Source organism: Staurois parvus, unplaced genomic scaffold, assembly GCF_062004578.1.
Source record: "Staurois parvus isolate SC_StPar_1 unplaced genomic scaffold, SC_StPar_1.0 ptg000327l, whole genome shotgun sequence".
Taxonomy (NCBI): domain Eukaryota; kingdom Metazoa; phylum Chordata; class Amphibia; order Anura; family Ranidae; genus Staurois; species Staurois parvus.
The window spans coordinates 4,299,886-4,327,254 of record NW_028318123.1 but is presented as its reverse complement, the minus strand read 5'-3'; the positions used below and the strand labels follow the sequence as shown (position 1 = coordinate 4,327,254).

The 27,369-nt window shown below is 40.6% G+C and overlaps 1 protein-coding gene across 3 annotated transcripts in view; it reads right to left on the bottom strand.

Moving 5' to 3' along the window:
- PHKA2 (phosphorylase kinase regulatory subunit alpha 2) overlaps positions 1-27,369 on the bottom strand; it is a 154,650-nt gene that overhangs the window by 43,309 nt on the left and 83,972 nt on the right. For all 3 annotated transcript variants that reach the window (XM_089683895.1, XM_089683894.1, XM_089683896.1), the window contains exons 12-21: positions 22,910-23,005; positions 22,610-22,717; positions 22,448-22,526; positions 19,769-19,903; positions 17,046-17,155; positions 15,837-15,981; positions 13,852-13,930; positions 12,911-13,086; positions 7,356-7,532; positions 2,293-2,381 (exon numbers count right to left, since the gene is read on the bottom strand). In XM_089683895.1, coding sequence (XP_089540021.1) covers positions 2,293-2,381; positions 7,356-7,532; positions 12,911-13,086; positions 13,852-13,930; positions 15,837-15,981; positions 17,046-17,155; positions 19,769-19,903; positions 22,448-22,526; positions 22,610-22,717; positions 22,910-23,005 — 1,194 coding nt within the window. The remainder of the gene's footprint in view (positions 1-2,292; positions 2,382-7,355; positions 7,533-12,910; positions 13,087-13,851; positions 13,931-15,836; positions 15,982-17,045; positions 17,156-19,768; positions 19,904-22,447; positions 22,527-22,609; positions 22,718-22,909; positions 23,006-27,369) is intronic.

Below are 27,369 nucleotides of genomic sequence, written 5' to 3'. Positions count from 1 at the left end.
CTCTGTCAGATTCACACTGCGTGTCTGTCTGTAGTGAGAACGCTGGACATCCAAAAGGCTGATGTGTTTCGAGGATTAGCCTCTTCCTCAGAACCTGAGGAAGACAGAGCTGTTCCTTTATGATGTGCCTTTTATTTATTGATCATTTGTGAGTACAATACTTATTATTTACATTCATTAAACATTTGTTAAGGTAATGCACTAGGCCGGAGCAACCTCTGTTTGTTTTTCTCAATAAAATAAATCGGTTACTTGCCCTCTATGTTACTGTGGCAGTGAGCATTACTTTATTTATGGGCAAAATATACAAACAGGTTGATTAGTACATTTTAATGTAATTCCAGGAGTACCAGGGAAAATTAGTAACCTATCACTTGCCTGTTCATCAATTGGCAGTCTAAAAGAAAAAGAGCACACACAGCATGTCCAGCTATACACAACATTAAGAACCTTGCTGTGTTTTGCTCGTACAATTTAATCATATGTCTGCCTAATGATAAAGCTCTGTATGAGTGAAACATATCATAGCATTTTAATCTGATACATCTTTTTATGATCTGTAATGCAGGCCAAAGATGGGTCGAAAATCGGCCGATTTGTCGGCCGAAAATAAAATCGGCCGATTTTCGGATCGTTAGTGGGCGATTTGGTCGGCCGTTTTTCGGGATTTTGGCCGTTTTTTTTTTTGGTAAAGTTGGAAAAAAATCGGCCGATCGGCCGATTTTCGCGGCATTAATGGGCCAATCGGCCGATTTTTTACCGATAAAAAATCTGCGCATGAGCAGTGACCTGCAAGAGGAAGACAAAAAGAAGAAAAAGAAGAAGAGGAAGAGGATGAAGAAGAGGATGAAAAAGAGGATGAAGATGAGGATGAAGAAGAGGATGAGGAAGAAGAAGAAGAGGATGAGGATGAAGAAGATGAGGATGAAGAAGAGGATGAGGAAGAAGAAGAAGAGGGTGGGGATGAAGAAGATCAGGATGAAGAAGAAGAAGAAGAGGATGAGGATGAAGAAGAAGAAGAAGAGGAGGATGAGGATGAAGAAGAAGAAGAGGATGAGGATGAAGAAGAAGAAGAGGATGAGGAAGAAGAAGAAGATGAGGATGAGGATGAAGAAGAGGATGAGGAAGAAGAAGAAGATGAAGAAGAAGATGAAGAAGAAGAAGAAGAGGATGAAGAAGAAGTAGATGATGAAGAAGAAGAGGATGAGGATGAAGAAGAGGATGAGGATGATGAAGAAGAAGAGGATGAGGATGATGAAGAAGAAGAGGATGAGGAAGAAGAAGATGAGGATGAGGATGAAGAAGAGGATGAGGAAGAAGAAGAGGATGAGGAAGAAGAAGAAGAAGAAGAAGAAGAAGAAGAGGATGAAGAAGAAGATGAAGAAGAAGAGGATGAGGATGAAGAAGAAGAAGATGAAGAAGAAGAAGAAGAAGAAGAGGATGAGGATGAAGAAGAAGGTGAAAAAGAAGAAGAGGATGAGGATGAAGAAGAAGATGATGAAGAAGAAGAAGAAGAAGAAGAAGAGGAAGAAGAGGATGAGGATGAAGAAGAAAAAGAAGAGGATGATGAAGAAGAAGAGGATGAGGATGAAGAAGAAGAAGTAGGATGAAAATAAGAAGAATTCCAGTCCAGCAAAAAGTATCTCTGCAGAGAGCTCCGCTATTTCTGACAGTTCTCTGACAGTTCTTTGACATTTACAGCGGTTGAAACATTGTATCTATTTGTTTCCGAATAAAAACATCTGTATCCTAAATGGAAACAAATAGATACAATGTTTCAACCGCTGTAAATGTGAAGGAACTGTCAGAGAACTGTCAGAAATAGCGGAGCTCTCTGCAGGGACACTTTTTGCCAGCTGTAGAAGAGATGAAAATCGGCCGATTTTTTTTTACCATTGATGGTAACGTCGGCCGCTTGAACGACCGAATTTTCATTTTTTAAAAGAAAAATCTGCCGTTTTTTCTCCCCATCTATGGCCTGCATTAGTATATCTAAGTCCAGATATGCCATGTGCAGCCTGTTTCTTTTGGAGCGTCAAGAAGAATCAGCGAATTAGTAATGCTATTCAGGAAAAGCTGCAAATATATTAAGATAAGAAATATACCCTTAAATAACCCTAGTCCCTATAAAGCTCTGTAGCCCGAGTCCTGAAAGTACCTCAATGGTTTACTAGGAGTGTACTTTCTGAAGCCTGTGCATTATGACTTTGCTTTCTGCATGGGAAGGGCAGCAGGACATCCTCAGTAGAGGTGATGTCTTGTTAACAACCTGGCTAACACAACTGGCCTTACCTGAGGTTTGTGCATTTGCGGAACTTCTAAAAGATTCAGAGAGCGTCTGTGACCACTCAGATTTTTAGCAGGCAGGAACAAAGAAGAATCTGAAATGATGAAATCATTGCACAAATTGGTAATGTCATGCAATAAACAAAATGCATAAATGATTCATAATTAGTATCTTAGATAAAGGGTGACTATCAACACATTTTGATAATGTCATGAACATTTAAAAAATGTTGCCCCTCTTATTAACCCTATTTGTCAGTGTATAATACAAGATCTCTTATGCTTTCTGAATCGGATTCCTCCCATCATTCTCCTTAACCCATTCACGCCTAAGGGTAAAACAAATCTAAATGCCTCAGCACAATTTTGCAACATTGACGTGTTAGTAAAACCATACATATCATCACAACTACTTTGTATATCCAGGTGAATTATACCTTGTTTTCTTTCAGGACAAATTGGGCTTTCATTTGGTGGTAAATGGTAATGGATATCTTCTGATTTTTTTTTATTATCAAAGGAAAACTGGCCCAAAATAGTAAAAAAAAAATTTTTTTTGTTAGCTGTGTGTTTCGTCTTACTACCATAACCTACCACCAAAGAACAACCCAAAATAAATTTTCCAGCTCTTGATGATCGTAGTGATACTATATATGTGTATGTTATTTGTTGTTTATACCCGTAGCACAGTCCAGAAACAATAGTGCACATTTTGTTTTTGTCTTTTTTTACCTAAAACACACTGACACTAACTGACACCAATTTGTTTTAAATCCTGACCTTTGACCCTGACCTTTTGACATTGACCCAAACACTAACCCTGGCAGTGAACTAGATTAAACCTTGATCTAGGTATTTTTTCTTTCTTTTTTTCTTTTCTTTTTTACTATTTATCTTTTTTTTTTTTATAAAATTTTTTTCCCCTTATATGCCAGGAGTTAGAGAGATACAACATATTTCTCTCCTCCATTCATAGAGAAAAAAAAAACAAGGGGCCGGGCTGTACAGTGACTGTTCACTGTGATAGCCAATCAGAGGCTATCACAGTGATCATGTGACCCGGAATCGGGAGTCCTGGGTCCCGATCGTTAGAACACGATCCGGTGCTCTCAGTGACAGCGTGCGGCGTGCTCCCAGCACAAAGACAGGTATGCAAATATGCGGCCCCATGGAAAAAAGCCCAGTTCTGTGAGGCCACATATTTGTGTAATGTTGGCGTCAAGGGGTTAAGGCTAGGTTCACACCTATGCAGATTGCATTTGAGCTGCTTCTCCATTGCGTTTTTGCACCTGCGTTTTTGATGCATTTTTGATATGTTTTGTGGGGGGGGGGTCATTTTTTAAAACTTTTCTTTTTACTAGGCCAGTGGTGGGCAACCTTTTTTTTCAACTGAGCCAAATCTCGCCAAAACCACGATTGAAATTTATTTTGAGAGCCACATTTTTAAAACTGAAAATACATAGGATGGTACACTGTTTTTAGTTTCAATAAGTTTTTATAGTAATTCATCCCCCATAGTAATTCATCCCCCATATAGTAATTCATCCCCCATAGTAATTCATCCCCCATATAGTAATTCATCCCCCATATAGTAATTCATCCCCCCTATAGTAATTCATCCCCCATAGTAATTCATCCCCCATATAGTAATTCATCCCCCATAGTAATTCATCCCCCATATAGTAATTCATCCCCCATAGTAATTCATCCCCCATATAGTAATTCATCCCCCATATAGTAATTCATCCCCCATAGTAATTCCTCCCCCATATAGTAATTCATCCCCCATATAGTAATTCATCCCCCATAGTAATTCATCCCCCATAGTAATTCATACCCCATAGTAATTCATCCCCCATAGTAATTCATCCCCCATATAGTAATTCATCCCCCATATAGTAATTCATCTCCCATATAGTAATTCATCCCCCATATAGTAATTCATCCCCCATATAGTAATTCATACCCCATAGTAATTCATACCCCATAGTAATTCATCCCCCATATAGTAATTCATCCCCCATAGTAATTCATCCCCCATATAGTAATTCATCCCCCATATAGTAATTCATCCCCCCTATAGTAATTCATCCCCCATAGTAATTAATCCCCCATATAGTAATTCATCCCCCATAGTAATTCATCCCCCATATAGTAATTCATCCCCCATAGTAATTCATCCCCTATAGTAATTCATCCCCCATATAGTAATTCATCCCCCCTATAGTAATTCATCCCCCATATTAATTCATCCCTCATATAGTAGTAGTAAGTAAGTAGCAAGTAGTAAGCCAAGTCCCTCCTGTGTCAATTCACTTACCTTTGCTCCGCGCGTTCCTCTCGCCATGTTCCCCGCGTCGTTCCGGTCTTCAGGGCGGACTGTGAGAGGAGCCTAGCTCCCCTCACGTTCGTCACGCTGCCCCGCCTACACACATCCTGACAGCCAATCACTAGCTATCAGGATGTGAGTGGCAGCGAGACTGGCCAATCATTGCTGGGCTAGCTGCAGAGTCCTCGGCCGCCCGAGAGGAGGGAAGGGAGTGGGCGCCCGGCACACAGAAGAGCCGCATTAAAATGTGTAAAGAGCCGCATGTGGCTCGCGAGCCGCGGCTTGCCGACCACTGTACTAGGCAGATTTAAAATGCGAAATGCATCAGTGGCATAAACAAGTGACAAAAACGCACTACATGCTTTTCTGCAGCATTTCCATTGAAGTCTATAGAACCAAAAATGCAACTTTTTCCGTTAAAAAAAGTCCCTGTCCCTTTCCAAAAAACGCACCAAGTGAAAACGCGTAGATGTGAACTTTTCCCATGGGAAATCATGTTAAATGGACTGTTCTGCGTTTCAGAAAAAAGCTGCAGAAATACGCTTCGCTGTGAACCTGGAGATAAGCCATCCATAGAGGGATCGAATCTCAGCTAGTTCAGCAGGGACTGGATGAAATTCAATTCCACCTGTGGTGGAAGAAAAGAAAATTGTATAATCTTTCAGTGAAGGAAACTGCAATCTTGTTTGATCTTCAGTTGTCGTGTGTACTTGTGGTCAGATATGAAATCAGCCATTTGATGGCTTGACAGTTTAAAAGTGCAGTAGAGCTTTAGGCTTCATTCACACTAGCAATTAATGCCGGTGTGAATAGCAGTGGCAAAAATCAGAGATTCCTGCTGCGGTTCTCAGTGGCTAGGTGCAGCTGGTGGCCCCATTCACTATAATGACAGATCACCGGCAGTTACAGCTATTCGCTGCTCTTTGCACAGCCAGCGATTACCTGTGGTGATTGCAGACAGATGCATACAAAGTGCATCCAGCAGCGATCACCACAGGTAATCGCTGGCTGTACAGACAGCCACAAATACCCGCGACCGCCGGAGATCTGTCATTTTAGTGAACAGGGCCGCCAGCTGCACCTAGCCACTGAGAACCGCAGCAGGAATCTCTGATTCTTGCCACAAGTATTCACACTGTCCCTATTTGCTAGTGTGAATGAAGCCTAAAGCTCTACTTCTCCTAGATTGTAAGCTCGAAAGAGCAGGGCCCTCAATCCCCTCATGTTTTGCATTGTATTGGTATTGTTCTGTCACATGTTCTGTCCCCCTTTGTAATGTACATAGCTGAGCGAACTATTGGCGCTTTATAAATACTGTATAATAATAATAATAATAATACTGCACTTTTAAAAAACTGTAAGCCATAAATGCTCCCTCACCCCTAACTGAAAACTCTGTGCCTATGTGAGAGGGCAGTGGTCTCTGTCAAGTCTAACATGACTGCAACCATGTTACCGCTACAATGCGCCAGTCAGCAATACTGACACTCCCTGCTCATTTGCGCACTGTAGTTGTGACAACATGAGGAGGGTGTGCTGGATCTCTGTACAAAGACCACTGTTCTAACACAAAGCACAACTGCAGCCTTAGAACTGGCTTGGAATTTTAGCTGGGGGTCGGAGAAATTGAGAAAGGAATAAAAAAGTAGGATGTTTAGAGCTTACTATTATCATGCACTTTAAATGTATTGCCAACAATTTTTAACAACAATTGGGCTTTAAAGAAAGCCTGTACTGAAAGAATGTGGAAGCTCCCATTGCTAGCATGCCCTCTCAATACTTTCCAAGGCATTGATCCAGAACAAGTGTGCACAGCAAGAGATCAGACCTTATGCTAACTTTCCTCTCTGCATGATTGTTCCAGATCAGTGACTCAGATGATTGGAGTCTGAAACACCCAGTCAATTAGCATTAAAAAATGGTAGCCAGCAATGACAGCCCGTATATGCCGGCCAGTACAGGTTTCCTTTAAAGAAATGACTGAGCTCTCCTAATTTACTACTGTATTGCCGTCAGGATACAAATATATCCTCTTTTTATTTGCAAAGTGCTGCAGCAAGAGTTTAAAACAATCCCTGTGCTGGCAGCACTAGGAAAGTCAGACTGCCGCTCTCACACACAAGCACCAGCCCAGCTCTCTGTTACACCCCACTGAACACTACTCTAATCAACAGTCCAGTTCAGGGATCGAGAGGAATGTTGATTAGAGACACAGTCAGTGGTAAGTATTGGACTGCAGAAAAGCAGCATGTGTGAAAACTTTTGTCTGACTCTACTATGTGCTGGTGGCACAGGGATTTTAAAAAGGTTAAGAAAAAAAAGCATATTTATTGCTGTACATGCAGCTTGGCTGCATTCCAATAATACCCTGAAATGATTCATTATGCATTAAAAATTTATAGTCAGTGTCCCCCCCAAATACATTTTATTTTTTCATAACAAGAGAAATAAGCAGCAGAAAGGAACAATATGTCCTTGCCCCAAGGTGTGTGCAGTTGCAAAATGTGGTTCTTCTGCATGGAATATCGGTTGGCCTTGGAACCCTATATCCACCTATACTGTTATATACCCATGCTATTGGATAAAGCTCTATTTTAGTGCAACCATGCCAGCTCCTCCTCCTCATTTATTCATGTTCATCAGGATTGTCTTGGGAGTTTGAATTCACCTTTGTTGGACCATCTTTAGAAGAGTGCTCGCTCCTAATCCCATCCTACCTACTCACCACTCAATCACTTACTTGGAACTTCAAGGCCTTTAGATTTGGCCATGATGGAGAGAATATCCCGGGTGGAGTGCAGGGCACTGAAGGCATAGTGCTTTGATGAATTAGCCACTATGGGGGGCAAATGAGTGGTAGAGGCCACACTTTGCTGTAAGTGATTTATGTACTGGTCCAGTTCATCTTGTATTTCATCTGAAAAAAAAGAGATGAAATTTACTTTTTCAAAAGACAATACTGCATTTGTGACGGGACTGACATATAAAATCAGAAGCAAAAAAAAGTATGTATTTCCCACAATACTCTACTGCTCAGAAATCACCCAAATGGATGGCATTAGCCCCAAATATACTTTATTCTATTATAAATCAGTCCTTTTGGCATCTAATGCTGGTGATTCCATTTTGCTCTCTGTCAGAAAAGGCTAAAAATGACCTAGATGCCTGACTTACTCTTGAGGACCTGAAGGTATTTGTGAAGGAATCAGCTAATAATAAGGCAGTTGGCCCCGAATACCTCCCTATTGAGAACTTAAAGAAAATTGGATCTTTCTTCCAGAACTATCAGAACTATTGAAGACCTTGGAGGGGGCATTAGTTGAAAGAGGCCTCCCCCAATATATGTATGACATAGTGGTCTTGGATATAACAGGGAAAGACCAAAATACTACCCCAATCCTACTGACTTATCTCACTACTCTGCAGATGGTAAGCTTTTCTTGAGTTCTGGCAAAATCTTCAAGGTTATCCACTACAGATACCACCATAAAACCCTGGCAACAGCCAATTTTTCCCTCTACTCTGTAGTGTTCTACACAGGTTCTATTTAGGCATTAAGTTTATAAAATGGGTGCATATCCTCTCCCTGTGCATTGATGGACTCTGAATCTTCCTGTTTGGTAGGGCACATGAGAGGGATGCATGCTGTAACCCCTGTTATTTGTCCTTGTAATAGATCCCCTAGCAGTGGCAGTGAGAACATCAGATACTGTCAGTGATTTCAAAAGGATTTTGGAAATGATAAACACAACATTTGGAATCTTGCCAAGGCAATGTTGATATACTTTTCAACACATGAAAGAAGTGGAAAAAGAGAGAAAGTGGAAAAAACAGAGGGTATTTGTTCTCTGGAAGGCCCTAAATATAATATATAGTATAAATCATATATCAAATATTCACTACAATTATTCACATCACATCAAAAGAAATTTCCTGTTCACTTATTTAGTCTTTCAGTATTCAAAGTAAATAGAAATTTGCTTTTGACATTATTGGACAACTGAAGTGAATATTTACACAATTTATTGAGTGACAATTCTCAACTTTTTTTTAAGGAATTTGTATTGTTTTATTGTATAAGACAACATACAATGCACATTAAAGTGTAAGTTCACTTTTTCAGAAAAATGAAAAAATGAATTAACACTGTAAAACTTCCCCACCTCCTGTTCCCTGCTGTACTTACCTCTGTGGTGATGAGCTGTCAGTGCCCATGCAGTCTAAGTAGGGATTTCTTTCTACAGCATTTCCAGGATTAATCCATCTGACAGCTCATCACCCATGAGAACAGCGGGGACCAGGGGAGTGGGCAAGGTGTACAGTGTTAGTTCACCTTTTTCAGTTTTTCTGAAAAGGTGAACTAACCCTTTAGGCAACAAGTGTCCACTTACGGTTAAGTAATGCTGAGTCTTGGAAATGCCTATGATAGCATACAATATAGTCAAGTACAGTATAAGTCTGAAAGCATCTTATACACTTTGACAATCAATATGAATGACAATGCGTAGGATGAATCTGTGCTGAATGTATTGTGCTATACTAACTAGCCAATAACTCTAAGCTAAGAACTCATATTGTTTCATTGTTTGTGATCATATCATTTTCACATGTGGTAACATTATATTATGAAGAATATATTAAAAAACCACAAAAAGAGGTATTGCTCTGTAGGAAAAATAGTTTGCATTTAAAGCCAGTGGGAATAAAGCGTTTCAGACTTTTTTGAACAGCCATGGGCCACAAAGATCATTTTATTAATATGTCAAAACCAATGTATGTGGTTTGGGAGATCAGGGGATTTCCATTGAACAGCTATTACCTTTTTTGTGTATAAGAACAATAAATGCAGGAGCAGTTTCATATGGTTAGGAAGATCGGAATCTTCCATATAATTCAACAGGCATCTAGCAAGCTTACATATGTCAGGTAAAATGAAAAGAGAACTAATGAAGTCTCTGATTACACACCAAAAGGCCCATATGATCGGGGGGGGGTCAAAAAAAAAAAAAAAGATATAACGGTTGCAGCATCGGATATTTGGGGGATGCTCAGCTTCTTTAGTAAATAAGTCTCACTACATGTAAGCTGGCAAATTTGTATTTTAACGATGTAATATTGTTTCTTTGCAGAATGGTAAACAAATGGCTGAAATATAAATTTTCAGCAGATCCTCTAAAACAAGAAAAAAATAAAACTGGAAACAAAAAGGTGTGGAGAAAACAATGACAATAGAAGAAGACATACAGAAAGGGTGAAAGCCTTAGGTCACACTACTTTGACTTGTTGATTTAGTCCATGAAGGCAAAAGGCACCATAAAGCACACCAGTGCTGATGCCTTGCAGCACCAGAATCCTGGATCCAGTTCCCTCACAAATGACCCTATCTGCATGGAGCTTGAATTATTGTTCTTTTGAGTATTTAAAAGGAACTTTAATTTTCTCCCACTATCCACAAACATACTGGTAAGGTATTCAGCTTCTAAAACTATGAGGGGCGTTCAAGTCAAACCGGGACTTCATTTTACAGGTATAAAAAGGGATGTTAGGGACGGTACTACACACAGTAGTAAGTGGCAAGTGTGTCCTATTCCTGGTAGGCAGTGCACATGGAGCAGGCCAGTCCAGAGACCTTTAATGAAGATGGCAGGCAACAGTGTTAGTGCGTGCATGGAACAGCGTGTGGTGATGAAGTTTCTTGTGAACGAAGGTGTAAAACCCACGGATATCTATAGAAGACTACACAGTACAGTGATGAAACGCTCAGCCGCAGTAAGACATTGAATGGTGTAAAAATTTCAAAGATGGCCATACGTCTGTTAGTGACGATCCCGGTCGTGGTGGTTCCCAGTCCACAGCAATCATTCCTGTGAACATTCAGCGTGTATAACACCTGATGCTGGATAATCAACGCATAACCTGTTGTGAAACTGCACAAGAGACAAATCTTTCTGTGGGAACGGTGAACACAATGATGACGAAGTGAAGCAGGCTGTCATAGGATAGTTCAGGCATACTGACAAATCTTTCTATGCTGAAGCTTTCCAGGCATTAGTCAAGTGCTGGGAGACGTGTATAAATGTAGCAGGGGAGTATGTCAAAAAATAAATGCAGTTTTCATTCCTAGAAATTTGTTCTTTTATTATATAAACTCAAAAGTCAAGGTTTGACTTGAACACACCACGTAGCTTCAGATTTTTTTTGTGTTTGTGTGTATGTGTATGTACAGTCAGGTCCATAAATATTGGGACATCGACACAATTCTAACATTTTTGGCTCTATACACCACCACAATGGATTTGAAATGAAACGAACAAGATGTAATTTAACTGCAGACTGTCAGCTTTAATTTGAGGGTATTTACATCCAAATCAGGTGAACGGTGTAGGAATTACAACAGTTTCCATATCTGCCTCCCACTTTTTAAGGGACCAAAAGTAATGGGACAATTGGCTTCTTAGCTGTTCCATGGCCAGGTGTGTGTTATTCCCTCATTATCCCAATTACAATGAGCAGATAAAAGGTCCAGAGTTAATTTCAAGTGTGCTATTTGCATTTGGAATCTGTTGCTGTCAACTCTCAAGATGAGATCCAAAGTGCTGTCACCATCAGTGAAGCAAGCCATCATTAGGCTGAAAAAACAAAACAAACCCATCAGAGAGATAGCAAAAACATTAGGTGTGGCCAAAACAACTGTTTGGAACATTCTTAAAAAGAAGGAACTCACCGGTGAGCTCAGCAACACCAAAAGACCCGGAAGACCACAGAAAACAACTGTGGTGGATGACCGAAGAATTCTTTCCCTGGTGAAGAAAACACCCTTCACAACAGTTGGCCAGATCAGGAACACTCTCCAGGAGGTAGGTGTATGTGTGTCAAAGTCAACAATCAAGAGAAGACTTCACCAGAGTGAATACAGAGGGTTCACCACAAGATGTAAACCATTGGTGAGCTTCAAAAACAGGAAGGCCAGATTAGAGTTTGCCAAACGACATCTAAAAAAGCCTTCACAGTTCTGGAACAACATCCTATGGACAGATGAGACCAAGATCAACTTGTACCAGAGTGATGGGAAGAGAAGAGTATGGAGAAGGAAAGGAACTGCTCATGATCCTAAGCACACCACCTCATCAGTGAAGCATGGTGGTGGTAGTGTCATGGCATGGGCATGTATGGCTGCCAATGGAACTGGTTCTCTTGTATTTATTGATGATGTGACTGCTGACAAAAGCAGCAGGATGAATTCTGAAGTGTTCCGGGCAATATTATCTGCTCATATTCAGCCAAATGCTTTAGAACTCATTGGACATCGCTTCACAGTGCAGATGGACAATGACCCAAAGCATACTGCAAAAGCAACCAAACAGTTTTTGAAGGGAAAGAAGTGGAATGTTATGCAATGGCCAAGTCAATCACCTGACCTGAATCCGATTGAGCATGCATTTCACTTGCTGAAGACAAAACTGAAGGGAAAATGCCCCAAGAACAAGCAGGAACTGAAGACAGTTGCAGTAGAGGCCTGGCAGAGCATCACCAGGGATGAAACCCAGCGTCTGGTGATGTCTATGCGTTCCAGACTTCAGGCTGTAATTGACTGCAAAGGATTTGCAACCAAGTATTAAAAAGTGAAAGTTTGATTTATGATTATTATTCTGTCCCATTACTTTTGGTCCCTTAAGAAGTGGGAGGCACATATGCAAAGTGTTGTAATTCCAACACCGTTCACCTGATTTGGATGTAAACACCCTCAAATTAAAGCTGACAGTCTGCAGTTAAAGCACATCTTGTTCGTTTCATTTCAAATCCATTGTGTTGGTGTATAGAGCCAAAAATGTTAGAATTGTGTCGATGTCCCAATATTTATGGACCTGACTGTATAAACATATTGTAGCAATAGCAGCAAATTCTGAAACACAATGTGGGAAATTGCTAAAAACATTTTAATTCATAGGGTTAATACCAAGCAAAGTTCAGCTGCGCTGCAGATTTTGTGATGTAATTGTAATACAATGGGAAATGTGTAGAGATCAGTGTATTTCAGTCCTGTGATTTCATTCATACTTAGTTACCCTGTTCCCTTTTTTACATTCATTATGGTGTTGTTGGGAATACTAAACAGTAAGCTTCTTTGGTTAGATAAAAAGGGACAGAAGTGACAGCTTAAACAACCATTTTCAAGTAGTGAGAAAGATGTTAGCACAATCTGAATTAAAAATAATGAAGCTCCAATGCTGATTACACAGACCCGCAATATAAATGACATCTTTAGACATTACAGGAGGATATAAGGATGCCTACCATTTTCTGTTTGCTCTGCTTGAAATCCAGCCAATTCATATTCATAGTCATTGTCTGGGCTATAATATCCTTCGCTATCTCCATCTAAAAGCTTTTCATCACAGTCAACATCCAGGAAACTCAGGTGAGTGAAGAAGGAGGTGGTAAGAAAATCGGCCAATTTCCCCTGTTTAACCCTGAAAGCAAAGTGAGTTCATGAGTTAAACCTGGAGAATCTTACACGTGTGAAGGGCAGAAGGCAAAAAGAGGTTATGTCAGCCAATGCAAAAAACAAAATTCAACAGTGCTATTCCATCTACCTTATAAAGTAAACCTTTCATGAGGGCTGCAATGGCTAACATCTCTGAAAATGCTAGTTGCTTGGTTGGCTATGCAGACTCTTGGCCTTCTATACTTTCTGACCAAAGACTTAGAACAAGTATGCAGACCAGAGAATTCTTAAAAGTCACTTTTAGATTTTTCTTGTTTAGCCCGCAAAATAAACTTGCTTTCACCATCCATACTAAATAGCATGAATGGAGGAATCACCGCTGCCAGCTATTGTATTCAAGCAGCCAGGGAACATGTGCTTGCCTGAATACCAGAACATTGACTACTATTGATAAGATGTATTCACTACTCAGTTGGGAATTTTTTATCCGGCTCAGTCAATTTTTGCCGAAAGGGCCACCCACACTTTAAATTTCAACCAATTCATCAGGTGTCGCCCAAAACTTGAGCAGTGTATGGCTAGATTAACCATCTGAAGCTTTAGCCTTTTTTACAAAGACTTGTAAAAGTGTCACATCAGACAGTAACTTTCTCGCTTTTTCTGCATTGGGAGATAGATAAAGAGAATCTGTTTGCTTGCTTTGGACGGCACAGTTACTGTCAACAAACCATGACAAGCAAGGCTTCACATCATGTTTGTGTAAATATGTCTTTAAATATAGATTACGTACCTTGCTCCTCCAAAATATCCATCATCAAGTTTTCTAATAGTTGAAAGAATAGCAGGGTCTATGTCAGAGCCATCCTCATCTGGGGAAAATATACAAATATATATTTTTAGTTCATTAAAAAATAAACTTGACAATAAATAGGATTCAGGACAACTGCAGCTAAAACACACACCTGATTACTATGTCTAGCTGCCGATTCCCTAAACTACAGTATACGGTATAATCCAAATGTAATATCGAATTAAGTAAAAATGCAAAGCTTGTAGTATCTCTAAAACGAAAGGCAAATTCTCCCAAACCTTTACCATAACTAAACTGTAATGTAATCTGAATGGAGAATCCAGGAGTAAGAATGAGAACCCTTTTTAATACTTGAAGCCATTATGAGTAGTAATCTTGATGTAGGATCAATTGCTATTAGTATACAGAAGCAGGCAATTCAATATTATTGTTATTTTTATTATTATTATTATTATTATACAGGATTTATAAAGCGCCAACAATATACAGTACTTTATACATACACACACAAATGCTATCAGTATTTATACCATAAATACATAAAAGTGCAGTGCTTAAAAAGTTACAAATAATCATAAGAAAACAGTGAAAAATGTGTCAAAAAAATAGTCCATCCAAAAATAAAATAAAAGTCCCAGAGGCTGTGATGCAACAAAACAGCACAGTTGCCGTGTCACCAACCACTACTACAGAAGGCTTACCAGAAAGGCATGACCCCCTGTTAAGAGTGGTCAATCGCACTTTGTTAAACAATCCAGAAAGCCGGTCACTTGACTGGCAAAAAAATCCAAATGTTCCAGTTTCCAAAATGGCCGCCGGCCGTTCGCGTATGAGCAGTAGCGTGTGTGCGTGGCTCCACCCTATGCATTTCATCACAGGTAACGTAATCAGGTGGAGTCACACACACACGCTACTGCGCATGTGCAAAAGTCCGGCAGCCATTTTGGAAACTGGAAAATTTGGATTTTTTTGCCAATCAATGCCTAATGATTTTTGCTTACATGTGAGTGCAACCATACTTTAAATAAATGTTGTGATTATGGATTTACATTGTGTGGAGCGTTCTTTCTTTGCATGTTTTCCACTACCAGTCCAAGCCTGAATGGTTTAGCTGCCCTAATTAAGGTCCATTGTTTGGAAGATCCTTATTTGCTGTTTTGGTGATCTGGAGGAGGATTCGAGTGACCGGCTTTCTGGATTGTTACTCTTCCATTTTGCTTGAGGTGATTGTAGCCGTATTAGTGCACTTGCGACAGAAAATTGAGTACTGATGTGATACTTTTTTTTATTTGCACTAACATACAATTTTGAGGACAAGCTTTCGGGGTATGTCCCCTTCTTCAAGGTCCAGGCAGTACTTTTTTTCCTCCCCCTTTCAACATCTCTCCTAACATTCTGCTAAAACTTTGTAGTAGTACTGCTTGGACCTTGAAGAAGGGGACATACCCCGAAAGCTTGTCCTCAAAATTGTATATTAGTGCAAATAAAAAAAAGTATCACGTCAGTACTCAATTGTTTCTTTGGATTGTTTAACAAAGCACAATTGACCACTCTTAACAGGGGGTCATGCCTTTCTGGTAAGCCTTCTGTAGTAGTGGTTGGTGACAGGACAACTGTCTTCGGATTTCTTTTGTTTCATCACAGCCTCTGGGACTTTTCTTTTATTTTTGGATGCATTATTTTTTGACACATTTTTCACTGTTTTCTTATGATTATTTGTAACTTTTTAAGCACTGCACTTTTATGTATTTATTGTTGATTGCCTAGTATCAGGGTTTTTGTGTTCAGCTGCTATATGTTTTACACCTGATTTTTGATTATTGATTATCTATTGTGGTTCTCATTAGCACAGGTTTATATATATATATATATATATATATATATATATATATATATATATATATATATATATTCCTCCTTGTTTGTGTATTTTTACCAGTTTTGTTAAAAATTAAATACATTACTGAGCATGAAGTGGGTAACGGGAAACGTGAGGGTCGGTCTTCCAGTCATTCTCCAGCAGGAGGTCAGGTAAGCCAATTCAGTTCGGAGCATCTCAACAACCATTTTGCTGTCCAGAGCCAAGTAGAAGTGGTGCTGGTCTGTAAACTGTGGAAAGAAAAAGGTGTCATGCAAAACTAACAGTGCACTGTACAGTATATCCTGTTTCATGAAAGTTATAACATGGCAAATTTTGGTAGACCCTATGGAGTTGCTTCACTAAAACTGGAGAGTACAAAATCTAGTGCAGCTCCGCAGAGAAACCAATCAGCTTCCAGGTTTTTTTGTCAAAGCTTAATTGAATAAGCTGAAGTTAGAAGCTGATTGGCTTCTACTATGCACAACTGCACCAGATTTTGCACTCTCCAGTTTTAGTAAACAGACTCCTATCTGTTGATACAGTCCTATCACAACCACTTAGAAAAATGAATAAAACAAAATACAAATTTGGATTTAGTTAAACCGGCCATACATAGATCAAAATTCTACTGAACAGGGCAGATTTCGATCCAGGTATGGGCAGGCTGGTTGTACAGAAGTCAGTCCACCAATCGACTTCTGTACAACCACCCTGTGGGATATGTCTTAGTCGATTAGTGCCACTGTCTATAGCCGACACCACTGATCAGTGTATTCTGATAGTGGGGAAGTCTCTTCACTGACAGAATACAATAACTCAGTGGTAAGGATTGCTCCATCCACTTTAGAGTATGTGGATGTGTGAATCGGGTCAATTTTTACGTTCAACCCACTGGTTGAACAAAAAAAAAGAATAATGTATGGGCTGCTGAACAGGCTGAATTTTGATCCAAGTATGGGCAGGCTGGTTGTACAGAAGTCAGTCCACCAATCGACTTTTGTACAACCACCCTGTTGGGTTTGTCCCACTCAATCAGTGCCGCTGGCTATAGCCAGCAGCGCTGATCAGTGCATTCTGATAGTGGGGAAGTATCCCCACTGTCAGAATACAATAACTCAGCGAGAAGGATTTATCCATCCACTTTGAGTATGTGGATGGGGGAATCGGGTCATTTTTTTTCATTCAACCCACTGGTTAAACAAAAAAACATTAATAATGTATGGGCTGCCATAGACTTCTGTAACTTTTAATTTGGTCTGCTAACATAAGCAAAACTATAATTTTACAGATATACTTGTTTTCTTACACCCACCTGAGGAGTGAAAGTGAAGATCTGATTCCTAATTGTGTACAGTTTAGATGTTCCCAGGACTCCAATGTGGCGGTAAGGACGTCCACTCAGTTTCATGGCCTTATTAATGCCTGTAAACATGAGGATAAGATTTTTACTACATGCACAATATTACTTGGTTTACGCCCATTGGTAAATTCATTTCTCAAAGGTCCATTAAACTGAAAACACAAGCTGCTTTATTTATTATTTCTGCCAATTTACATGAAGCAACATACATATATACAGGCTCACTTATTAAAGGAGTTGGGAATCTTCACACAATAAATAGTGTTTACCTTTTCTTCAGTTATCCAATCACATAGAAAATAAATTCCTATTTACCTATTTCATTTGCATGACTGGATAATTTGAGTGAATATTAAAGTGTTACTAAACACACAACAGTAAAATCAGTCTGTATATGTAGTAAAGCATGCTTGTTATACTCATCGTGGAACCTAAGGGGTTGATTCTCTGCATTGTATAAAAACACTGTTTGATCCTGTCTTCTCTGATCCTCCCCTTCTTCCAGTGTCCCCCTCTTATCTCCTGATAATACATATCATGTGGAGTTACTCTGCACAACTGCTCAGTTTGCTGTGCATTGCTAGAGAGGTTTTTTTTTTTCTTGGGAGAGTGCATGTGATCAGCACATGGCCAATCAGCGCTGTTCATAGGTCAGGGGTTCCACATCTTCCTAGAGCAAAATGAAAACTCCTCTTACAAGCTTTAACATGTGCTCTGCTGGACACTGATAGAAGTCGCAAGACTGCTCTAACTTCAGATGAGAAAAGGTATTTAGCAGTTTGTATTTACTAAAATCATTGCATTTCCATGTTGTGTGTACTGAGGGAGACCAGATATAATGAATGCAGGGCCCTGGGTTTAGTAACACTTTAAGACAATTTATTGTCTGAAGATTCTCGGCTCCTTTAGTAAATCAGCCCAATAGTTTGCATTTTGCATTGCTCTTCACGTGTGCATTGATGAGCATTTTCTCAGTTTTTTTGCTTATGTTGTCTACTTGTGGTAGAGAAGTGTTTAACAACAGTCAAAGGCAACGGGGGGGTTGGGGTTTGAGTGGGGTGTCCCCTTCAGACCATTTGTACTGCTGTTCTGCCTGAAGACCCCAATCTGTTAACCATTGCACTGCTGGAAGGTCAGAGACAGGAAGGGGAGTCATATTTCAGATAAGTGATGTGACTAAAGTTAAAGGGAATTTTTTGGGGTTTTTTTTTTTTTTGCTAAACTTCAGCTTGAATCCAGCTCTTTGTTAAAGTGGCTGCAAAAGCAGAAGGTTTTTTATCTCACCACTATGCAAAAAAGGTAAAAATAACCTTCTACGTGTAGCTTCCCCCACAACTGCCCCAAAATACATACCTGAGCCTGATCTTGATCTAGTGATGTGCACGAGAGCAAAGGCTCTTTCAGTTCTCTCCCTCCTCATTGGCTCAGATACAGCAGAGGGAGCCATTGGCTTCTGCTGCTGTCAATCATAGTCAAGGACGAGGGAGCAGAGGGCAAGGCCAGGCCCCGCTCTGTGTGTCTTGTGGAAACACAGAGTGGGGCTTGGGAGTGAGCTTGCACTATTTCACAGAGCAGGTAAATATAGCATGTGTGTTATTTTAACAAAAAAAGGAACTTTTAATTTTACTTTAATTAATACATTCGTAGAGTGGAAAACCAGCTGCATCCTAACTACTCCTCAAACTATCTTGTCCCCATCTCCTAACTCCTATGCTAACTAACCTGTATAAGAAAGGTGCATATACTTTCCTATTTTCAGGCTGCTCCCGTCACGTAATTCTGCTCCCTTGTGTCAGCCAGTGCTGCTGCAGGGGAGAGGGGGGAGTGCTGACAATGGAATCCTATGGGTGATGTCACCACTCCAGGCTTTACTAGCTTGACAAAGTGCTCTCTCCTCTCCTTTGCAGCCACCATTGGCAGACCAGACCAAAGCTGGCTAAGTAAGGTTTGCTGGGTAAGTATATATTTTTTTAGGTTAGTTAGCAAACAGTATGTGTTAAAAGTGTGTGTGTGTGTGGGCAGATGGGGGGCAGTTTTAAGGCTACTTAGGGTGCAGCTGGAATTCCATTTTAAGTGTATTTTTTTGACTTGATAGCAATCTTCTTTACAGCAGCACTTGAAAGGTATTTTTTTTACTTTTTTTTTACTTGAGAGCTGCTGCTTGCAATCTGCTATACGGCAGCATATGAACTGGAACAGCAATGGGCAGCACTGGGCCAACGTATGTTGCATGCAATTGTGCTGACAAGGAGCTACTGATAGGAGGAGAGAGCACAGTGAGGGGAGAGGTTACATGATCACTCTGCTTCTTCTCCTTCCTGCTTTTGCAGCTGCTGCTGTGTGACCCAGCTGTGCTGAGTGGCAAAGCTGTATAAATTTTAAGAATGGATGAACAGAAATACAGATGCTTTGGCAGGAAAAACACCTCTATTTGTATAGCATCTGTATATTTAGCTGTTTGCCTGGAGTTCAACTTTAAGTTTTTTTAAGTGTTCCTATACCACTGTTTTGATGTTATCCTGACAGTTCAAATGAGAACTGTAATGAAAGAAATGTGGTGGTCCAGCTATCATGATCCTCCAATGGCTTTAATCCTTCAATCACCTAATCAGGTGCAAAAAATTTTTTTTTTTGTAATGTTCTGTTTCTTTGCATTTTGATTTCCTGCCGCTCACCCAATTTGGCATAAAGATGACTCAGAATTCTTGCAGGCTGCACTCGGAATGGTCGGATATCATTGAAACTTTCAACATTAATGTCGTGTTTCTTTAGCATTTTCTTAATTTCACTGGATTCGGCCAGAACGGAAACTATAAAGTTAGAAAGATAAGACAAAAATGAGAAGCAGTGATTTTTAAAGGAATCATATTGTGCAAAAATAATTTACTAAGAACCCACAGGTGTGTGAAATGACACCTGCTTCCCTTATACTGTACCCATTAGTTAGCAGTTCCCTCTAAATGTGTGTATACAGGACCCCTAATTGTGTGCATACAAGTGCCTTAAAGTGTGTGTTAACCTCTATCATGAAATATAAACAAAGCATATCCCTCTATAGTGTGTACTTGTCTCAATCCAAAGAACTAAGTGTCATTTCTGTCTGCTGCTTCATTCCTCTGCCATCAGCATGAATCACTTCTGACAGGTTTTCCTGATACCAAGAAAAAAAAAAGGTGACAGAAGGGAAGCTCCAGCACACAGCTTGTGATTAACAGCCTCAGCTCTGTTCCTGTGTGCTTTGGGAAAGGTTGTGTGTCCCTTCCCTCCAATCAGCTCTCAGAAATCGCCTCACAGAGCTGTGCAGTATGTAACTTCAGGTCCCTACCCCCCTGTTTTCTGACAGTTCAGACAAGCATTATAAATATTGGACTTTGAACGGCTGTAGAGAAGAGAAGACTTCAGATAAACATGTACAACTTATGTAAGATGATTTATTTCATCTCTGTGTAGCAGCTAAGGCCAGTTCACTGGGTATATGTAAAGGTTTACAACCAGTCTAAGAAAATCTGTGAAATATGGGGACTGCTGTTACTGGCTACGTTCTGAAATAATTGAACAAAATTTCTTTTTTTTTAATATTTATTACTATTTTAGTGCTGTAAACAGCATTTCCTGCTTTCTTCCCTAGGCAAGAATATTGTAAGGCCTCCACTCCATCCTGGGATGTTCACATCAGGGGATACCTATGCATGTGCACACATGGCACAGGTGTCTAAAAGGTCACAGACACCAGAACCCATCACTGTGTGTACGTATGTGTGGGAATTCCATGATCTCCTGTCAGGTTCCAAAGGCCTGCCGTACATCTGCTCATGTGCAGAATATGCAAAGATGGTGGCACAAAAGAGAAAAGGCATGAAAGCTCATAGCAGGAGTGGAGTTCCGCTTTAAAGTAGCAAAACAGCCAGGCGAACAAACAGGCAACTAGCAGCTTTTATTGAGAGAAAACAAATACCATATTTTCCAGCGTATAAGGCGACTGGGTGTATAAGACGACCCCCTAAATTTCCAGTTAAAACATAGGTTTTGGGCTATACTTGCCGTATAAGACTACCCCCTTCTGAGGCAACACCATTTAAAAACATCAGAATTTTTAACTGAAATGGTTATGACTTAGCAGTACTTAAAATCCTTCAAAATCCTCATGTTCATCCTCTGACATCATAAGTTCATGAATGACATCTTGTGATACATTTGTAAGACAGTCATCATATGGATCAAATTCCAAATCAGATGGTTACCGATGGATGTGCGGTAATACGGTAGCTTCGGCTACATACAGTATACAGTATATATACAGCCCGCTGGATGTGCGGTAATACTGTAGCTTCGGCTACATACAGTATATATACAGCCCGCTGGATGTGTGGTAATACGGTAGCTTCGGCTACATACAGTATACAGTATATATACAGCCCGCTGGATGTGTGGTAATACGGTAGCTTCGGCTACATACAGTATATATACAGCCCGCTGGCTGTGCGGTAATACGGTAGCTTCGGCTACATACAGTATACAGTATGTATACAGCCCGCTGGATGTGCAGTAATGTACATATAGTATACCGCGCTGACCCAAGCTGGCTCAAAACAAATGTCCCTATGACAGATTAATCTCTCAGCCTGCTGGATGTGTGGTATACACAGTATACTGAGCCAAGCTGTTTCAAAACGTACCGGTACGTCCCTATGGTAATCAGCCTGCTGGATGTGTGTATGTACAGTAGCTGAGGCTACATACAGTATATGCTGGGCCAATCACGGCGAGCGATGTATTCTACTAATGAATACAAAGCCTGCTCGGATTGGCTGAGGTTGTGACATCATTAGCCCACCTCTCTGACTCAGCCAATCCGAGCAGGATTTGTATTCATTAGTAGAATACATCACTTGCCGTGATTGGCCCAGTGTATACTGCATGTAGCCGCAGCTACCGTACATACACACATCCAGCGGGCTGATTACAGTAGGGACTTACCGGTACGTTTTGAAACCACTTGGCTCAGCGCAGTATACTGTATATAACGCACATCCAGCGGGCTGACATATTAATCTGTCATAGGGACATTTGTTTTAAGCCAGCTTGGCTCAGCACAGTATACTGTATGTACAGTATTACCACACATCCAGCCAGCTTGACCCAAACAAACTCAAGGTTCACATTTTATACCCCGCGTATAAGACGACACCCAATTTTTGGGGTATATTTTTAAGTATAAAAAGTAGTCTTATACGCCAGAAAATACTGTAGATTAATTCCAGTTTATTTTTTGTGCAGGTTACGCACAGCTGTTAAAATATGCGGACTGTAAAGTATAAATATCCTTACTAAGAAACCTTTAAAGCAGCACATACCTTGCACTACAACATCAGGCTTAAAAGAAGTTGAGAATCTTCTATTTAGAGGATCAATTTCCCCAGGAGCTAAAAATCCCTGAAATGCAAAAACACAAACAGACCTTAACAAATGAACCGAATATTTAAAATATGTTTGTTTTTTTTCTTTTTGCTGGTTACCTCAGCAAGAAGAGATCCAAGAATATACAGAGACTGTCCCCATAAATGTGGTGTCTTTCCCAAGGGAATGCGATCAACTGTATGGGGGTTGTGATACTCCTCGTCTATCTAAAGAGACAACCAATAAGATCACACGTTAATAATGGAACTGTCATCTGCAGTGTAAAGAATGATGCTGTTTTATTTTAATATAATTCTATTAAAAAAAAACTTTAACATTTTCTATCAACCGGTAATGTTCATTGTTTATTATACAGATTGATTCATGAACTTTATAAAGTATGTGATCGTTTTTATTACCTTGTCATATGGGACTGCATATAGTTCAGGCACCAGGTGAATTCCATGTTTACCTCGAATTATTACCCCTTCTAGGGCCTCTCTGTATTCCTGCACCTGAAACAGCATAAGAGAGATAAAATATACTGTATGTCTCACATAATCATAAAATATATATTTAGTTTATTTATTTCAGGTACTTATATAGCGCCGTCAATTTATGCAGTGCTTTACATATATATATTGTACATTCAGATCAGTCCCTAACCCTCAAGGAGTGTACAATCTAAGGTCCCTAACTTACATTCATACATACACATACTAGGGCCAATTTAGACAGGAGCCAATTAACCTACCAGCATATCTTTGAAGTGTGGGAGGAAACCAGAGTACCTGGAGGAAACCCATGCAGACACAGGGAGAACATGCAAACTCCAGGCAGTTGGTGCCGTGGCTGGGATTTCAACCAACAACTCTAGTACTGCCAGACTGAAGTGCTAACCATTTAGCCATTGTTCTGTTTATAACAGTCTCTGTACAGATAAATACATGTGGGTGGGTGTGTTACATTGCATAATATCCCTTGTAAAATTGTAACTCATACTCAGCAGTCTATATTTAGCCTTGTCCCTATGTACTCTGTTACTTTCAGTACCATCTGCTGTTTAATTTTAGTACTGCACTTTTTTGTGATTTTGCCATTTCAAACATTTGTAGGTGGTAATTACAATTTTAGAATAAACTGCTCAAAAAAATTAACAGAACACTTTGAAAACACATCAGATCTCAATGGGGAAAAATATCATGCTGGATATCTCTACTGATATGGACTGGGTAATGTGTTAGCAATATAAGGATATCCCATCGTTTGATGGAAATTAAAATTATCAACCTACAGAGGACTGAATTCAAAGACACCCCAAAAATTAAAGTGAAAAAATGATGCAGCAGGCTAGTCCATTTTGTTGAAATGTCATTGCAGCAACTCAAAATGGTACTCAATATTTGTATGGCCCCCCACGTGTTTGTATGCATGCCTGACAACTTTGGGGCATGCTCCTAATGAGATGCTAGATGTGTCCTGGGGTATTTCTTCCCAGATCTGAACCAGGGCATCACTGAGCTCCTGGATAGTCTGAAGTGCAACCTAGCAACATCAGATAGACCGAAACATGATTCCCCAGAGGTGTCCTATTGGATTTAGGTCAGGTGAATGTAGGGGCCATTTAATGTTATAAATTCCTCCATCCTCCAGGAACTGCCTGCATACTCTCGCCACATGATGCCGGGCATTGTCCTGTACAAGGAGGAACCAGGACCCACTGTACCAGTCTAGGGTCTGACAATGGGTCCAAGGATTTCATCCCGATACCTAATGACAGTCAGGGTGTCATTGTCTAGCCTGTAGAGGTCTGTGTGTCCCTCCATGGATATGCCTCCCTAGACCATCACAGACCCACCACCAAAACAGTCATGCTGAACGATATTACAGGCAGCATAACATTCTCCACGGCTTCTCCAGACCCTTTCACGTCTTTCACATGTGCTCAGGGTGAACCTGCTCTCATCTGTGAAAAGCACAGGGCGCCAGTGGTGGACCTGCCAATTCTGGTGTTCAATGGCAAATACCAATTGAGCTCTATGCTGCCAGGCAGTGAGCACAGGTCCAACTAGAGGACGTCAGGTCCTCAGGCCACCCTCATGAAGTCTGTTTCAGATTTTTTGGACATTCACACCACTGGCTTGCTGGCGGTCATCTTTTAGGGCTCTGACAGTGCCCATCCTGTTCCTCCTTGTACAAAGGAGCAGATAGCAGTTCTGCTGATGGGTTAAGGAACTTCTATGGCTCTGTTCAGCTCTCCTAGAGTAACTGTCTGTCTCCTGGAATCTCCTCCATGCTCTTGAGACTGTGCTGGGAGACACAGCAAATCTTCTGGCAATGTCACGTATTGATGTGCCATCCTGGAGGAGTTGGACTGCCTGTGCAACCTCCGTAGGGTCCAGGTATAGCCTCATGTTACCAGCAGAGACACTGACCCTAGGCAACTGCAAAACGAGTGAAAAACAGTCAGAAAAGACGAATAAGGAAAAAAATGTCAGTGGCCTCCACCTGTAAAGACATTTCTGTTTTTGGAGGTCATCTCATTGTTGTCCATCTAGTGTACCTGTTGCTAATTTCATTAACAGCAAAGCAGCTGAAACTGATTAACAACCCCCTCTGCTACTTAACTGACCAGATCAATATTCCAGGAGTTTAATTGACTTGATGCTATACACTGATTAAAAAGTGTTCCTTTCATTTTTTTGAGCACTGTATATATGCAATACACCGATTTATACAGTGTTAGCAAAATTATGCCTGGGATGATACCAGAAGGAAAGCACCAAAGTGGACATTGATTGATGGTTGGCAAATGGCGCAGCATGATTGGCATGCAGTGACAGCAAGTGCACGGGCAGTTAAAGTGGAGACGTGGGAGAGGTGGTCAGCACAGTGGCGGAGGATGGGAGTAGAAGTAGTGGTGAGATTAGGGGTTCATCTGGAAGTGTGGTGTGCAGGGAGGAGGATGGGTCAGACACGGTGATGAGGGCACAGTGATGAGTAGGTTTCAGGCATAGTGGTCAGGAACAGCTGTGGGGAGGGGGAAGTCCTGGTGCAGTGCTGTCAGTTGGGACGTTTACAGAAAAAATACACTCCAATCCAAATCCAAATTAAATCCAGCTGTATCTCTTATGCAAAATTAAGTGTCAATGTGCCCAATAAAATGGTCTATTTGGAACATTCATCGGAGCATTTTATTAGGCACACTGGCTATTTATATTTCACAGGAGACACGGTTGGACTGAATTCACTGAGTGTGTTTTTGCTGTGGTATTGCAGCACTCGGTCACTGTTGGGGTGATTTACTAAAACTGGTGCACTCAGAAACTGGTGCAGCTCTACATGGAAGCCAATTAGCTTCTAACCTCAGCTTCTTCAGTTAAGCTTTGGCAATAAAACCTGGAAGCTGATTGGTTTCTATGTAGAGCGTCACCAGATTTTGCACTCTCCAGTTTTAGTAAATTCCCCCCTGTGAGTAGGATGTCTAGGAAGTTTCACACCATGAGAGTTGTTTTCCTTTTTTCACAACATCTAATTGGGATAAATGCTAGATGGATTGATGTTGAAAGGACAAATTACAACCAAAATAAAGCTATAAGGATTGCCATTATCAACCAAACACTGACCATTGCACTTGAGTGATCTGTCAGTATCTACTAAGTTTACCTATTTCAGTGGGAGAGTTTGGATGATAGATGAAAGAAGCTTTTGGATGGATTACTATAGATATAATAAGGCATTACTGACATTTTGGTTTTGACAACAGAATATATCTTGCGACAATTTTGCTTAATGACAAGTTTAAGGAAATAGTTTTTTTTTAAATATACAGTAAATTGCCAAAAGTATTGGGATGCCTGCCTTTAAACACACATGAGCTTTAATGGCATCCCAGTTTTAGTCCGTAGGGTTCAATTTTGAGTTGGCCCTCCATTTGCAGCTATAACAGGCTGTCCACAAGGTTTAGGAGTGTGTCTATGGGAATGTTTGACCATTCTTCCAGATCGCATTTGCAAGGTCAGGCACTGATGTTGGTCGCAGTCTCCACTCTAATTCATCCTTAAGGTGTTCTATTGGGTTGAGGTCAGGACTCTGTGCAGGCCAGTCAAGTTCCTCCACTCGCTCATCCATTTCTTTATGGACCTTGCTTTGTGCACTGGTGTGCAGTCATTTTGGAACAGGAAGGAGCCATCCCCAAACTGTTTCCACAAAGTTGGGAGCATGAAATTGTCCAAAATGCCTTGGTATGCTAACGCCTTAAGAGTTCCCTTCACTGGAACTAAGGGGCCAGGCCTAACCCCTGAAAAGCAACCCCACACCATAATCCACCTTCCACCAAATGTTACACTTGGCACAATGCAGTCAGGCAAGTACCATTCTCCTGGCAACTGCCAAACTCAGACATGCCCATCGGGTTGCCAGACAGTGTTTCATCATTCCAGAGAACACGTCTCCACTGCTATAGAGTCCAGTGGCAATGTGCTTTACACCACTGCATATGACGCTTTGTATTGCACTTGATGATGTAAGGCTTGGATGCAGCTGATCGGCCATGGAAACCCATTCTGTGAAGCTCTCTATGCGCTGTTGTGCTAATCTGAAGGCCAGATGAAGTTTGGAGGTCTTTAGCTATTGACTCTGCAGACAGTTGGCGACTTATGCACAATGTGCGCTTCACCATGTGCTGACCCCACTCTGTCATTTTATGTGGAGTGTTGTTCCCAGTTGCTTCCACTTTGTTATAATACCACTAACTGTTGACCGTGGAATATTTTGTAGCAAGCAAATTTCGCGGATAGACATTTTTGCATAGGTGACAACTTATCACGATACCACGCTTAAATTCACTGAGCTCCTGAGAGTGTTCCATTCTTTCACA